The sequence below is a fragment of the Vidua chalybeata genome, chromosome 18 (genome assembly GCF_026979565.1).
Source record: "Vidua chalybeata isolate OUT-0048 chromosome 18, bVidCha1 merged haplotype, whole genome shotgun sequence".
Classification (NCBI taxonomy): Eukaryota; Metazoa; Chordata; class Aves; order Passeriformes; family Viduidae; genus Vidua; species Vidua chalybeata.
This window is the reverse complement of record NC_071547.1, coordinates 1,066,921-1,083,633: the sequence shown is the minus strand read 5'-3', so window position 1 is coordinate 1,083,633 and position 16,713 is coordinate 1,066,921. Positions and strand designations below refer to the sequence as shown.

Below are 16,713 nucleotides of genomic sequence, written 5' to 3'. Positions count from 1 at the left end.
CCCCAGCATTTGGAATGCCTGCAGGCAGGATCCCCCGCGTTTGGAATGCCTGCAGGCAGGCAGGATCCCCAGCGTTTGGAATGCCTGCAGGCAGGATCCCCCGTGTTTGCAATGCCTGCAGGCAGGATCCCCAGCGTTTGGAATGCCTGCAGGCAGGATCCCCCGCGTTTGGAATGCCTGCAGGCAGGATCCCCCGCGTTTGCAATGCCTGCAGGCAGGCAGGATCCCCCGCGTTTGCAATGCCTGCAGGCAGGCAGGATCCCCCGCGTTTGCAATGCCTGCAGGCAGGCAGGATCCCCAGCGTTTGCAATGCCTGCAGGCAGGCAGGATCCACCGTGTTTGGAATGCCTGCAGGCAGGCAGGATCCACCGTGTTTGGAATGCCTGCAGGCAGGCAGGATCCTCAGCGTTTGGAATGCCTGCAGGCAGGATCCCCAGCGTTTGGAATGCCTGCAGGCAGGATCCCCCGCGTTTGCAATGCCTGCAGGCAGGATCCCCCGTGTTTGCAATGCCTGCAGGCAGGCAGGATCCCCCGCGTTTGGAATGCCTGCAGGCAGGAAGGATCCACCGCCTCCCTGGGCAGCTGCTCCGGTGCTCTGCCATCCTTAATGAAAAGAATTTCTTCGTGGAGAGGTGGAACTTGGGCTCTAGTTTATGTGCCTCGCTCCACATCCTGTGGCTGGGCACCACTGAAAAAAGCCTGGCACCAATTTCTTGGCCTCTGAGATATTTTTATGCGTTTATGAGATCCCTTCTCAGCCTTCTTGAGACTAAACAGGCCCAGCTCCCGTGTTCTCTCAAAAGAGATGCTCCAGACCCCAAATCATCTTTGGGGTTTTTAGGGTTATTTAATGCTGTAGTTTAAGGTTGTCTCACAACAAGGCCTTTCAGCAGGAAAAGGTGATCAATGTGCACTGTAAAAGGCTGGGTTTATATGTGTTTTTGTGTGTTTGGACCTGGCTCAGCACCCAGGATGTGCCTGGTGACTCAGGGCTGGGAGCAGCAGCTGGGCGTGAGGACATGCAGGAATTATACAGGTGCACATGGAGAATGACCACTCTGATTTCAGTGGGACAAAGCATGTGGTTAAAATGGGAAAACATAAATCAGCGGCTGCAAGACTACAACCCTGAGATGTGCTGCAGTTCCACAATTACACATGTAAAGGTTGTGAACGTATGAAATTGTCTTCAGCACCAGATCTTAAAGTCTTTTTTTTTGGCCAGAACAAAGTGGGTAAGACACTGCTGGTTGTGTGTTTTCAGTGAAAAAGTTATATTTACTGACATCATGTAGTTACATACCAAACATTTAGGCATGACTTACTCTGGAGCAGTGTTGGTAGGGAAGCAAGTGATGCTTGTAAAAGTAAATATATTCATTCAATAATGGACCTTTGTAAATAACATATGCCATAAAAATGACTCATTAAATATATTTGCTTTCTCAAGTAGTTAAGAAATTTCATGACAAAGGACAATGAGGAAAAAGCAACCAGCTGTACAGACATTTCCTTGTGAACTACTGTAACATGACTGATTCTGTAACAAAATTACATTTCATCTTTTCCTAACTTGATACAGTATTGTCATATTAGCTGTGATTGCACTTTCTGAGGAGCTTAGTAGTATTTTCTGGAGGCTCAAAGTAATGAAGCACACTTTGTATTATTGTGTCTTATTTTCATGTTTTAGACCCTTCATAATTTCCCTTGGTGAGTGAGGTGAGATTTCTGCATTGACCTATCCCACCACTGGTACAACACCTAACAATGCTGAGCAGTAGTTGAAATGTACATTGAAGTGTTAGCTAACTCTTCAGGTACAGAGATGCAGGTACTCTCACTAAAATTCCCAAGTCACTGTTAGAACCCGTGCATCCTCTCTGAAGTACAGCAGCTTGGGAAGGAGGTTTTCCTTTCCCTCCAAGCAATCCTTAGCTACAGTGTGTTTAGAAGTTCATTCTGATACATCCACGGCCCTTTCTGTGAACACAGTGAATGCAGCTGTGTCTATACGGGAACCCATTCATGCATGTCCATGTTTCCAACTCACAGTGCTGAACATTCCCAGATTATTTTTTTTTTTTAGGCAAGGCCTATATAGCATAAAGCCAGAGTTACCATAAATAGTGATAAAATGTTAAGATCTCTTTGAATGTTTCCTTTATTTCCTCTTTATTTCTCAGGTGACTGGTTGAGTTCCCTCATTTCTCATGGAGCAGGCTTTGTCTTACTTTAACGTTTGCGTTTTTGTCTTCTTTGAGTTGCACACTAAAGGTGTAGGACAGCTTTTGTTAACGCAAAACGTGGCTTTCTGCTTTAGGGTACACCTGGAGAATCTCCATTTTTGGTTGCACGCTGCCAGAGCTGCCTGGTGTGACACACCTGGATGTGGTGTGGGGAGATCATGGAGCCACGAGGGGCTGGAGGGCAGCTGTGCAAGCCTCACACAGCCTGTGTGACACCTTCAGCTGTGTGACAACTGAGAAGCCCAAATGTGCTTCACGTGGGCCACTTCAAGGCTGGAACCCTGGCCAGACTGACAAAAGCCCTCCACATCTCAACAGGAGTGGGATTTCATGCCAGTGACACTCTCTGGAATGTTGACAAAACCATTCCAGAACCAATGGTTTGGTTCTGCCTACCCTTAGATTAGCATTTACCCTGTTTTTAGCATTTCTGCAGGGTTTGTTGCTCTTCTAGGTCGCAGCCAAAATTTTTAGTTCCAGTGGAGTTTGGTCTAAAAGAATGTTGTGCTAAATCTAAGTGATAACTCAGTGAGATGCAGTTAACACAGCTCTGCAGCATTAAGATTCATTAGCAAAACATGAGCCTGCCTACCAAAATGTTTACAGTTTGCCAGAACCCAGTCCAGTGTGTGTTTTTATCACTTCTAAACCCTCAATTCCACAACACCTGTTAGCCTCAGAAATCCACACAAATTATTGGAAGAAGTACTGTTTCAAAAATCGTTAAATTCAATATTCCTCGGCATGTGGCATGTTTTTCTCTATCTACTTGACGCTGAAATTTGAAGAGTAATTTAGGCCACAATAACGAGGCACTGCAGTTTTTGCAGCCCACTTTTCCCTGTCTTCTCCAGCCTTTGGGGAAGCTGGCATCTGTGTGACCCTGTGGTGAATTACAACAGGCAACCAGGTTATAAGCAAAAAAAGTGAGTTTTCTGCCCAATCAGCCCCCCTTTTTTACAAGATGCTGAAACAAGTTGAGGTGAGTATCTACCATCAGCCGCCTGTTTCCTATTCATCTCCCAATGGACACCCTAAACGGGCCTCTCGCCTTCCTGCCTGCTGCCCCACTCAGCTGTTCTGTGTTTCTGGCTGTAATTGGGGTGGACCCTTTTATCCTGAAGACTGGCTTGCAGCTTTGGGATATGCTTTTCTTCATCTGGAGTTCAGCTTTGTTCCTTTTTCTTCCCTGTTTTGTTGTATCTTTGGGTTCTGCCTGTTGCTGTGGTTTCTTGTCTTTTCCCTGGTCTCACATACCTTTGGTTCTGTTTACGTTATGTGGCTTTCCTGATGCTGGGAGTGGTCTTTGACCGTCCCATTGCCTTGATCTTCGGACTGGCACATTCCTCTGGTGGTTGGCATCTTACCCGCATTTAGGCTTTTTCCTAACGGTATTCCCGCACCGAGCACGAGGCACCTCCCGGCTGGCATCAGGAGGCAGAGGCTGTGATGCTCTTCTCAGGGGGCTTTTGAATTGACATTCTCCGGCCACGATCTGAGCATGTCATCTCTGTGCCTGACCAACGAGGACACCGCGCTGTCCAGAGCTGGGGGAAGGCACCCAAACCTTCTGGCTCGGTAGCCAAGTGCCCTCTGCCCAGGAGCACCTGGCAAGGCTGGCCCACCCCCGCAGGGCCGGGGGCCGCGGCCGGTCCGGCCCCGCTCCGCAGCGCCGTTTCCGGGAGCCGCGGGCAGGTGAGGCGGCGGCGGCGGCGGGCGGAGCGCGGCGGAGCGGCCGCTATGAGGCTGCTGCTGCTGGCGTGCCTGCGGGCACAGACCGGCAACGCCACCACGGCCGCCAGGATCCAGTAAGTGCCGCGGTGGGAAGGATGCGCTGCGCTGCCAGCCCGCCATGCGCGGCCCGCGCCGGCGCACGGCGGCGGCTCCGCCGGCCGGGCTGCGCGGGGAGCGGCGGCCGAGCCCGGGGCACCGCGGAGCGCTGAGCCCGGGGCACCGCGGAGCGCTCCGCCCGGCACCGCGGCCGGCACGGGGAGGCCGGGCTGCGCTCGCCCCGCAGCGTCCCCGCGCAGCCCCGGCTGCCCGAGGCTGCGGGGGTGGCACAGACGGGGTGAAGGGCGGCACGGCGGTGCCGGAGCCGGCCCCGGCAGCAGCTGTGCGAGAGCCGCTCCGCTGGCTGCCCTTGCTGCGGGGTTCGACATGCGGCTCCCGTGGGGATGATGGACACGGGGCTGCAGTGCTGGGAAACCGCGCGGGCGAACAGAACCGCAGGATTATTCCTAATGTCCTCGTTTAGCTTTTTCTGTGACGTCGAAAGGGGACGTGGCTGGGAGCATTGCTGCTGGGGCTTCACTGTGCATATCAGCTATAAAAAAAATATAAGTCACTATAAAAATAAAACAATTTCCCAATGGCTTTTGTCCTCTTGAGGCCCGAAATAACGATTTGGTTTCATCTTATCTAAAAGTCGTCCACAGTTTAATTGTTTATCTTTGGATGAATCTCTTGGGATCTTCTGCTTTTACAAGTTTTTCCCTGACCTTGATCTGTGCATTATTTCACATGTGATGTTATGCATAGAAACATCCTCAGACATTAAGTTTTCACGCTGCTTGTGTCATACCAAGTCCAGCCTTAGACTTCTGCAGGGCTACTCTGTTGTATAAGGTACTGGTAGGGCATATCTGCTGCTCCTGTCCGTCGCCCAGGCACTGAAGATAAAATGTCCAGAGAAAGCTGAAGGTTTTGCTATTTTAAAACAATAATTGTTACTAAAATTTTGAGACAAAACAAGTAAATTCTTTATGTGTATGTATATATATATATACTTATTTTTATGCGTGTACATTCCAGCAGAGTTTCTGTGGCATTCTGCATTTCCTTTCGTATTTTACCCTTTGCTCTCACCGGATAATACAAGACTAGTTATTGTTGGGCACTGCTCATTTTTCCTCTATAAGGTTATTTACTCTACCTTTACAAATTAAATATTTACTTACCTCCTTCTTCCACATTGAGGGAAGTCGGACATACATTTAGACTGGAGCTGTTCAGAGCTAATCTGGTGGGAAAGCAGGTTTTGCACGTTTCTAGTTAAAATAAGTCTGAATAAGCCAGAAAAACGAACGCTGACGTATGATATCAAACCTTTTAATTGCACTGATATTGACAGTGAATATGTGAGTGCACTGTCCCGAGGTACAGTGGCTTAGCAAGGTGCCTTCACCTGAATCGTGGCAAGCAGCAATTGGGGTGGCTGCAGCTGTGACATGTGATGGTGGCCTAAAAGAATGAGTTGTAGGATGAAGGGGCACGGACTTGGTGAGGCACGGCAGCTCAGCTGGCAGATGGTTTAACATACAGCCACGTCCGTGCAGCCAGCTGCAGCTGGCTGAGCACATCTCCAGTGACCTGTGCACGGCACAGCCACCCGCTGCAGCCTCCTGGTGCTTCCCGGGAGCTCCTGGCGCAGAGTGCGGGGATTCTTCTCACAGAGTGCGGGAATTCCTCACAGAAAATGTGGGAATTCTTCTCACAAAGTGTGGGAGCTCCTCTCACAAGAGTGCGGGAATTCCTCGTACAGAGTGCGGGAATTCCTCGTACAGAGTGCGGGAATTCTTCTCACAAAGTGCGGGAATTCCTCGTACAGAGTGCAGGAATTCCTCACAGAAAATGTGGGAATTTTTCTCACAAAGTGTGGGAGCTCCTCTCACAAGAGTGTGGGAATTCCTCGTACAAAGTGCGGGAGCTCCTCTCACAGAGTGCGGGAATTCCTTGCACAGAGTGCGGGAATTCCTTACAGAAAATGTGGGAATTCTTCTCACAAAGTGCGGGAGCTCCTCGCACAAAGTGTGGGAATTCCTCTCACAAGAGTGAGGGAATTCTTCTCACAGAGTGTGGGAATTCCTCTCACAAGAGTGTGGGAATTCTCACAGAGTGCGGGAGTTCCTCGCACAAAATGTGGGAATTCTTCTCACAGAGTGCGGGAATTTCTCGCACAAAAAGTGGGAGTTCCTCTCACAGAGTGCGGGAGCTCCTCGCACAAAGTGTGGGAATTCCTCGCACAAAGTGTGGGAATTCCTCGCACAAAGTGTGGGAATTCCTCGCACTAAGTGGACGCTGCTTTCTCATGCACACAGACCTTCAAACAGAAAGAAAATAATGACAGGTAAACTTAGTTGGTGCTCACAGTAAAGCTGGGTAAAGGATTCCAGCGGAAAGAGTGTTTGAGAGGAACTTGTGTCATGTTCAGTTCCTGTCTTGTCACCTGCTGTAAATGTTATTTATTGAAATAATATAAATGAGCCTTCAGGGAAAGAAAATTCTGGTCAGGGAAAAAGTAAAGAGTATAAGCTAGCAATTAAGTCCATCTTTCTGATTAAAAGGCTAGTCAGGTCATCATTGAAACCATCCTGTGCAGATATTTCTATCAAATACTGGTTTTCAAGACTTTATGTCATTCAAAAAACCCACAAAACCTCTATGTATGGCCAAAGGCTTGGCTGTGTCACTTGTAACACTAATCTGCCATACCTGAGGTTATGTGCACGTGGTAAATTTTGTATCATGTATGTTAATATACATAAAATACATATTCCAATTAATATTTGGCCTCAGTTGTCTGCGTGTGTGCTTAGGAAGTTATTTGTTCCATTTTTTTAATTTGGAACTTTTGGTTAAATATAAATGAAACAATGGCGTTGTCTCCGGGTTGAACGCTTGCCAGCATAGATTAATTTTATGGCTTAATATCACAGTGTATATTCTGTTTATGATATTACAGCTCTTCTAATAACTGCTTCATCTTTTCATAAATAAGATACTCATTTCCTGAGTTTAAAGTAAGTGGTGACAAAGGTACCAGAATCTAATTTGGCTAAAAATCAACTTGCTAAAACAAGTGGTATAATGAATGTGCTGTGGGCTTTATTCCTATTGGTGTGCATAATCTTTAATCACCTTAAAAAATATGAGCAATGAATAAAGAATACAGCACTAAGCAAAAGTCTTTACTTAGGCTGCCATTGTTCAGCCTTAGAAATGAGATCAAAGAAGTTGTCAAGGAAGAAAAGAAATTATTCTTCCCTACCCCTTGAAATGTTTTGTTCATCTTTTATTACTTGGTAGTAAGGAGGAATAGAAATCTGGAATTAATCGGTTAATTAGAAAGATTTAGATTAACTGTTTTGCCAATATGTAAATGTTTTCTGGAGAGGGAGAAATTGTTTTGGCTCTCATTAACTGGCCAGTTGAGACAGCCATTCTGTAAATCTCCAGGTAATCAACTGCAAGAGAATTAAAACCACAAATCCAACGTTGTCAACATTCCTCTTGACAATTGGGGTTGAGCTTAGACATTTATTGGAGTAATTCAGTAATCCAAACACTTCTACTGTTCCATTTTACCCTGTGTGCCAGTGTTGGAATCCCACAGGAGAACACTCCCAGGGCAGGGGATCCTCATGGCAGGTGTGGGAGCTCCTGCACCTCCCAGCTGGCTCTGTCCAGGGGCTGGGACATCCCTGCTGGGACATCCCTGCTGGGACATTCCTGCCCAGGCTGGGACATTCCTGCTCAGGCTGGGATATCCCTGCTGGGACATTCCTGCCCAGGCTGGGACATTCCTGCCCAGGCTGGGACATTCCTGCTGGGACATCCCTGCTCAGGCTGGGACATTCCTGCTGGGACATCCCTGCTCAGGCTGGGACATTCCTGCTCAGGCTGGGACATTCCTGCTGGGACATCCCTGCTGGCTCTGCCCAGGCTGGGACATTCCTGCTGGGATATCCCTGCTCAGGCTGGGACATTCCTGCTCAGGCTGGGACATCCCTGCTGGGACATTCCTGCCCAGGCTGGGACATCCCTGCTCAGGCTGGGACATCCCTGCTGGGACATTCCTGCTCAGGCTGGGACATTTCTGCTGGGACATCCCTGCTCAGGCTGGGACATCCCTGCTCAGGCTGGGACATCCCTGCTGGGACATTCCTGCCCAGGCTGGGACATCCCTGGCTCTGCACAGCCATGCCCAGAGCAGGAACCTGCAGGACAGGTGTTCATCTGCACCTTGGCATGAGATCCATCATTTACAGGGGCTGCCCTCAGTGCTGCTGCTCCCCACCATGGTTTGCACTGCAGGAACTGTTTGTAGCACAGGTTTAAGCTTTGCAGAGTTCTTTGGTCCTTCCAAAGCTCAGTTACTGATTTCAGAACACAGGGACAGCAGGAGCTGGTCCCCAGCCTCACTCACATTTTTAATTCCTGTGATTCGCAGTGAACTTTGTTTGTAGTTCACTCATGCCAGTGCAATTTGTCTATGTTGCGTCAAGGAGAAGTTTGAGAGGGAAATGAAGTGAAGGACATGTTGGTTTAACAATTCTGAAAAAATAAGATCATTTACAAAGAAAACAGGAGACCAGGCAGGGTTTCAGCTCTTGTAATTTGATGAGCTTCAGTGGGAATTGTGAGTATTCAGGTCTGGCCAAGTTTCTAAGAGGCAGTGGAATGACTCTGCTCCCTTAACAAGCTCTGAATTGTGCCATATACATTTAACAGTAGTTGGTGCACAGCTGCTGTGCAGAACAGACAGCTGAGGGAAAGAGATAATTAATATTTTTGGATGAAGCCTATTTTGTGCCATTCAAGAAGTGTCAGTGTATCCACCTACCAGGAAGTTTTTGGAAATCAAACATTCTTTGTCTGCAAGTAATTCCATTAAATCAGTATCAGTTGAAATTTAGAGAGTAAATGTTTCTGAAAGGAAGACATCACAGAAAATAGAGCAAGTTTCACAACCATAATACCTTAGAAATAAGCACACTTTCAACTCCTTTGCCTTCTCATCAGCCAGGCTGTGTTTGGAACTCTAAAAGTGTTTCCTTATATGAAAACCTGTGAACTGCAGATTCACACTGAAGGAGGGGAGACTGCTAGCCAGGAAATGTGAGAAGTAGTGATCAATTATGTAGGGAATAAAAAATTAAACATTGTAAAACATCACTTGGTATTTCATAGATGTGTTGGAGAAAAATGTTTTTTGTGTAGCAATCTCAAAGTGAAAATGTGTCAGAAAAGGGCTGTACCTCTTAGCAGCATCTCTGCACACAGCATAGATCCAGAGGACACACTTAAAAGTTTCACTTATACGCTTTGTGATTTCCAAAGAATATAAAAAATGTACCAAACAAAAGAGAAATTAATTTCCTGAATGCTAAAATGAGGGGGACTGGGACATACTTTGTCCAGTACTCAGGTGTGTACAAATAGCACAGAGTAAAGCAGTGGCCAGTATAATGTGCTTCTAAAAATGCTCTTTCACATTTACTGAATGGCTGAAGTTCTCCCTGATGCTTTCTGCCTAGAAGAACACCCCAAATCTGGGATCTGACAGCTCACCTCCACTTTAGAAATACTACTTCCCCAAGTCATGGCATTGGCTTCCCTGAGAGTTTCAGCAGAAGGGAAGAACATGGCAAGGCAAATTCTAGATCCGAGCAACATTCAGGGTTTGTTAAGACACTTGGGAATTCATCTCCTGTATTAAGAACTGTGATAGAGAGAAAATGTAGCCTTGAGATTCAGCATTTCCAGTGTTCTCTTTGATTCCCAGACAGCAGGAGCTGGGCTAATTTTTATTTCTCATTCACAAGGTATTTATGAAATGGCAAAATAATGTGAATAGACATTTGCCAGGAGGAGAAGAGATATGGATAATGTGTCTTCTCTGCCTTGGCTTCATGCAGGGACATCTGTGACTTCACAGACAGATCAGTCTTCCAAAAAAATCCCCTGCAATAACTTTGGAGCACTCCCTAATCGTGTTCCTTGGTAACAGCATATGTGTGAAAATCAGTCTGCTGGTTTTGGTTATGAAGATGAAATAGAAAATATGAAAATAACGCTGTAAATTTCAGTACTTAAACACTACCCAATAACTCAGCTTCTACACACATGCATTTCCATATATGCATAATTTGAAGCTTGTGATTAATGATATCAAACTCAATGGAATGTTTAGGGGATCAAGGCCTCTTTAAATCTGGGAATTTGAATTATTCTGGGAACATTTGCTTATTTTTCCTTCTAAAGATGTATGCAAATTTTTTTTACGTGCTCCTGAGTAGAATAAAAATCTGTTAAAAAAGAAAAAAAATTGAAGTTGTAGAGGTAATGCACAATTTCTGAGCCTTGGAACACTTGAGGGAGTCCCTCTCTATTTACTGCAGGAACAGCTGTCATTCCCCAGGGAGATGTGGAGCTGTGGAAAGGGTGGAGGAGAAGTAGTCATCCCTAGTATATTTTTAAAAAAACTACTTTCGATTGGAATTCCTGGCTGAGTTTCTTGATTCCTGATGTCCTGAGAGAGTTATTTTCAAATTAATTGACATATGCAAACATATTGCTTGTACATGATAGTGATTTATGGTAATTGGAATACTGATGGGAAAAAATCCTTTTAGACCATTTAATGAGCACCTGTGAAATTATGGAATGCATGCACGAGCATCCCAAGTATTTGCCCGAGAGATTTTCTCTCCACAGCTGGGAGATTTGGGCATCATTATTGTGATATAAATTGAGAAGCTCTTTCAAGAGCAAGGCAGGTACTTGGAACCAGTTCATGGGGCAACTGGTGTTAATAATTGCTCAGCAGTGTAAATAAGGCACTTGAAATGTGGCTGTGTTTTATTATTTATTAGCATTTATCATAATTTATTGGTCTCGTTTCAAACAGTGGAATTAAAAGGAGTTTCTTTTTAGGATAAGGAAGAAATGCAGCAGCATATGTTGTGCCAGTGGAGCTGTCTGATAGAGTGCTAATCCATTCCTTGCAAGGCCTCCAGACATTTTGCAGCACTTTTAGCACCAATTTCTGCAGGACAGAAGATCCCATTTCTTGGGAGGCTACGTGATGATCAGGAAATGAAAGCTGACATTATCCTGGAAGGCAATGAGTTAGCAGGATTTTAATGCCAGAGCAATTAATGCACAATGAGAAATCATTCTACTGCCACAATAGGGAATAAGCAGAGAACGTTCTGGTGGTGTTTTTGTGATCCTGACAATGCCCACACTCCGTGGCAGCAGACACAGGTTTTCTCCTCTGTGTTTTTTGGCTGATGTTCTTGGGAACATTGACATCTGATTCTGCTTTCAGGGGGAGGAGTAAAGCTGTGTGTAATCAATCAGTTCCTTGACCCTGGCAGCCTTTGCACCAGTGTTTTAATGTGAGAACCACTGTATCTAAAGGTGGATGGGTAGGCTGGCTGTCAGGGCTTTCTTGTTTTTTCTGTTTGGAACGGAGACTTTTTAAAGCAGGTTATGAAGTTATTTGTGTAATTACCTTTGTGTAATTATTTTTGTGTAGTTTTTTGCTCATACTTCAGTTATCCCTTGCCTGGTTTATAAATGGTGAGCTAAGACAAGAAGCAATTAAACCCACCATCAAACAGAAGGGGGACACAATTCACCTCCCTGGCTTTCTTGATGCATTCATTTTTGATGTTCTGTACTTTTAGTAGCATTGACTAGCTGGACATGTCTGTGCTTTCTTCACTTGGTGTCCTTTCTCCAGAACAAGGGTCTGAGAATCTCTAAGAGCAAGGTCTGGCACCTCCCTTCAAAAGGAGGGTTTCAGAATAATAACTTGAGCCAGGAAGGGTCCTGGGCATGCTTCATTTTTTCTGATTTTTGAGTTATGTTGATCAGGCTTGGGCCGTGCAGTGTTACATTGATTGGAATCGTGCCTGTGGCTTCACAGTGGTGAAGATAACAAATACCTTCCAGGAAAAAAAAACAAAACAAAACAGCCTTGTGAACAGCTCCTGGTTGCTTGAACAAAAATGGCATAAGGTTGAAAGCCAGAGCAATGTTTAAGGAAAAACGTTTTGATTAAGTTTGCTTCACATACTGGTGTGCCTATAACATTAATAGTGACTTCTTTGTTCTTTTTTTTTATTTGTTCCAATAATGAAGGAATCATCTGCATGCTGCAGGCCATATCTGTGTTCTTAAAGATGCTTTCATGTATGAAAGTCCAACTGAAATAGCAAACCTGACCTCCACAGACAAGTTTGATGCAGCCCTGGCCATTCACCTCTATAAAGGAGGCAGACTGCTGCAAGGTAATCCTCTTTCTGCTTTGCAATAAAAATACCTCCTAAAACAGTCCTGCAAGGGAAGAGAATGACTCCTAACTGCTATAAATGGCTATAAATGTATAAACCCACACAGAATATCCTTCCTCTGTTTATCCACTTCAGCAAACGTTCAGAAATGCTAAAAATCCCTCTCAATGGGAGATCTGATACAGAGAGAAGGAAATAAATGTACTTTTAAACCACATAGTGCTTTTGATAATTAAGTACTTTAACTACATCAGGATAAGAGCATTACATTAACATTAGGATCCTTTCAGCAAATGTGTTCTTTCAGAGGACAATGGCTTGGATAAGTAGAGCTGGGCTCAAATGGAAGAAGGCAGGGAGGCTAATTTGATTTTTCTGCTCAAAAATGAGTCAGGGTTTTTCGATGTGAAACAACATTCCTGTCAGCTAAACTGTAGGAGACAGGATGTTATCAGACAAATAATAAAATTTTCTATCCTCTCTAGCCACGTAGAACAAAATTTTAGCCTGCCACTAATGATACACTAGAAGCACTGGCTCTGAAAATTACAGACAGTCACCGACTGAAATTGCAAGTGTGCATCCTTTGCTGAGACCACCTTGTATTACAGAAACCTGTTCCCTGCAACAAAGGCACATAATTGCACACTTCCATTTTGCTCAGGGCCACTTCTGCTGTGTTGCTTTGGAGACCTCAGCAGTGCCCCCCAGCTTGCCCTGGGGGGTTGCAGACAGCCTCAATTACCATGTCTGCTGTTTCTTTTGTTCCAGAGGGGCTCTGATTTCAGCAGAAATCCAAATACAAAATAAGTCTGTAAAATGAGCTGTGCTAAGGTATGAGTTAAGGCTCGTTGGAACATGGAAATGATTGGTTTTTTGACAAGACTTTGAATTGTTTTGGAAGAGGCCTATGGAAAGTCTGAGCACCATATTTTTGGGTTTTTTTTTGGGGGGGATTTTTGCAGAGGGAAAAAAGATAAAGTTGAATTTTAACTGTTTATTGGACTAAGATTTTACTGGCTTTTAACTTGCATGGCAATGCCCAAATGCTGTTGCTGTTAGGTTTCCAAAATGCCAAGTGACCTGAAAATCCTGATACTTTACAAAAACTCAAGAATTTAAATAAATCAATAACACTGTTCTAAAAAGTACCTGCAGTAACTGAAAGAAAAATAACCCAAAAATCTCTGAAAGGCAGGACAGTAACAGTAAGATTGCTGAGATGATCATAGTCAAAGTGTAAAGGTTATTGCAGACTTCTGGGAGGAAAAAAGAGAATGTTCCTGGCTCCTGGAACATTTAGAAATTTAGTGATTGCACTCATACCACCATTGCTGCCATACTATTGATCTGTTTGGCCTCATCCTGGAAATTCTGTTTACAGGATCAACACAGGTACTAGATGACATAATAATTATTCACTTTTTACATTTATTAAAGAGGCAATGCATATTTTATATGGTGTTACAGACAGTCTGTCTCTTGAAGATGAGAGGCAGTGGTGCTTTGATAGTGCACATTAATTCCCTCCACCTGCAAACATTAGAATATAATATCAACAAACGCCAAGGAAATTCTCCAAGTAGCCAGATTGGTAATTAGTCTTCATTCTTTTTGCCTGCTCTCTCATTTAGTAATGAGGAAATTAGCAATGCTAATAAATCCTGATCTCACAGCTCACATAACTTTCAAATACAAATGTGAAATCTATGGTACATTTCCTGTTTTTATCAACAAACTTTTTTTCCCATTTGGTTTGTTGTCCTGTGAAAATGCAGTTATTCTGTGTGGGGTTACAGTGCTAAAAAAATGAAAATTCAAGTTTCCTTTTCAAAGATTTCTGCTCAGATAGGCGATTCAGTATTATCAATGTACTTTTTCACTCCTGGTCATTACATGGGCATATTGGCCAACTTCTCATTGCTTTGCAGGGAGCAGAATTCCTTTTGGAATCATCTTTGGTGGGACAGATGTAAATGAAGATACCAAATGCAAAGAGAAACGCCAGGTAATGGGAGCAGTGCTGGAGAAAGCCAGGTAAGAGCAGGGCTGAAAGATTTCAGACAGGAAATTGCATTTTTGTATGGCAGATCTTCTAGGAAGTTTTCCATACACTTGGAATCACTGGAAGATGTGTAGGCCAGCAGACAAAGGCTGGACTTCTTGAAATCCTGGTGATCTTTACCTATTATTTCCTGATATTATTTCCTGGAACAGTTTGATCAGGAAATGCAGCCTGTGTGCAGTCTATTTGTTTTGTGTTTCCCTGTTCCTCACACACAGCTTGTTGACAGAATGCCTGGTTGGAAAGTGGATCCCTCAAGTACAAGCAGATTTTTTTTCTTTTATTTTTTTTTTTTCTCCTGCTAACGTGATCCTTTCTCTGGTTTCATGAGCAAAGAAGCAGAGACTGAAAAAAGTCTTTAAGCAAATTCTCTTGGATTTTAGGTGAAATGGCATGGTGTTTTAAAGTCTGGAAAGTTCTAGTGACATGCCAGTGCAGTCATCAAATGTAGATCAAGAATGATCATAAACCAGAGGAGATTACTAAAAACTGAAAAGACTTCTGAGCATTTTTCATAGTTTCAACATCCCCAGAAAAGAAGTTTTCTCCTGACTGATCCAAAGGTTTGTTGACTTCAGCAGTGTTTGCTCATGGCCATGGTGGGGGTGGAAACCTTTTTGTTGTTGCAAACCCAGAGCAGGATGGATTTTGGGCCAGGCAGGATCTGCACCAGGCTTCTCTCTCCTGCTTTATCCCTGCTGATGCCACTCTAGTTCCCAGCTATTATGGGCTCACTTAACACTGGCAGCGATGTGCTGCTCTGTCTGTAATCCCCTGTAAAATGTGGTAAGTAAACAGGTTTTAAAGATAGCACTTAATCACACTCATTGAAAAATCATTAGGGCATGTTCTTGTGTCTCAGTGTGGCTTGGAGCTGAAAGCAGCTGAAGGTTCCACTCAGGAGAAAATTTATGTACTTGTTTACTTTTGTTATCAGATAATCAGAAGTTATTCTTTCAACAGGTCTGAAGGAAAAGAAAATAGATACTGAATGTGTCAGATAAATTTCAGCACTGTGCAAAATGAGAAATACATAAAAACCATCTCTCAGTGTGTCCATTTGATCCATCTCTGTTTAAAATATCGTCTGTCACAAATACAGCTAATACAAAAACTGCTTTACTGAAACTTTTTAGTGCTATTGAGTTGGGAACCTGAAGTGCACCTTAATAGCTTGAATTATCTATGATATTTCAAAATGTATTACGACATCCTTATGCAGTTTACAATATTTTCTCTGCTACAGGAAAAGCATCTCAGCTTTCTAGAAGTTTTTGTGAATGTACCTCTTGTCCAGTAGCATCACTGGTGTTATTCATTGCATAGTTATTAAAAGAAACATTGATTTCTTTTTTCTTTATTGATTGCAAGGTTCTAAGCAGAAAGCATCATGAATTGTGGATTACTTGTCCAGTGCAATATCCCACCACATTCCATAAAACAAACTATTGAACACTGTCTAGCCTTATGAGTGTTTCATTTTTAATCAAATTCCTCTAAATGGTGCTTGTACTCCTCTAGGGGTTTTTTTTTCCTATTGAACAGTATTTTGTAGACTTAGAAGCAACATCTTTTTATGCTTGTTAATGTGATGTATTGAAAGGATAATTGCAAAATCTGGGAAGGGAGCATGTGCAACTTGACAAAACGAGCATTTGCAGGGGCTTTAATAACCTTAAAGCTGTCAAGTTGTGTGTGTGAAATTCATTGGAGGGCCATAAAGCAGATCCTACAGAACAAATGTAGGGGAATAAGGTTTGTTTCAACAAACAAAGTAGGAGTTATAATTCAGCATTTATGGGAATTCTAATGAATGGTTGTGATTTCATGCCCTCAAATGATGACATAACATCTGCAGTGGAGAAGCTCTGTCCTGGTTGTGGCTGTTGTGCTTTATCTCCAACCTTTAAGGTGTCAGAGGTTTGGCCCAGGACAGAAACATTTAGGAAATCACATGAAAAAGAAGCACTGAACCATCAGTGCAATGTGTGATGACCTCTCTTTTATATTCAATGTCTCTGCAAGGAATTAAAGAAGGTGTTTTGCCAAGCAGAAGCGTCTCGTGTGAAGGAGCCATTCAAACATTGTTTTCCACAGGACTGAGATGGCCCCACTTGTGGGTCCAGTTGACACTGAAGTTCCATTTAAGAGCATCCAAAGATGTGTTTGTGCTCCAGTACAGCTTGCAAGCTACATTGAAACCCAGCATGTTCTTGAGGTCTCCCTGAACAGGGGGGTCTTCACTGACTCTGTGTAAAAACATCTCCTACAGCTTCTGGGTGCTACAGCAAGGTCCAGTTAGGATAACTTGGTTATC

The 16,713-nt window shown here is 44.0% G+C and overlaps 1 protein-coding gene across 3 annotated transcripts in view; it reads left to right on the top strand.

The window, feature by feature from the left end:
* The first annotated feature begins 3,748 nt into the window (after positions 1 to 3,748).
* Positions 3,749 to 16,713, top strand: part of GLT1D1 (glycosyltransferase 1 domain containing 1) — a 45,892-nt gene continuing 32,927 nt past the window's right edge. For 2 of the 3 annotated variants that reach the window (XM_053959830.1, XM_053959828.1), the window contains exons 1-3: positions 3,749 to 4,057; positions 12,180 to 12,328; positions 14,263 to 14,368. In XM_053959830.1, coding sequence (XP_053815805.1) covers positions 3,990 to 4,057; positions 12,180 to 12,328; positions 14,263 to 14,368 — 323 coding nt within the window. In that variant the 5' untranslated portion in view covers positions 3,749 to 3,989. The remainder of the gene's footprint in view (positions 4,058 to 12,179; positions 12,329 to 14,262; positions 14,369 to 16,713) is intronic. The other variant, XM_053959829.1, reaches the window with a different exon arrangement.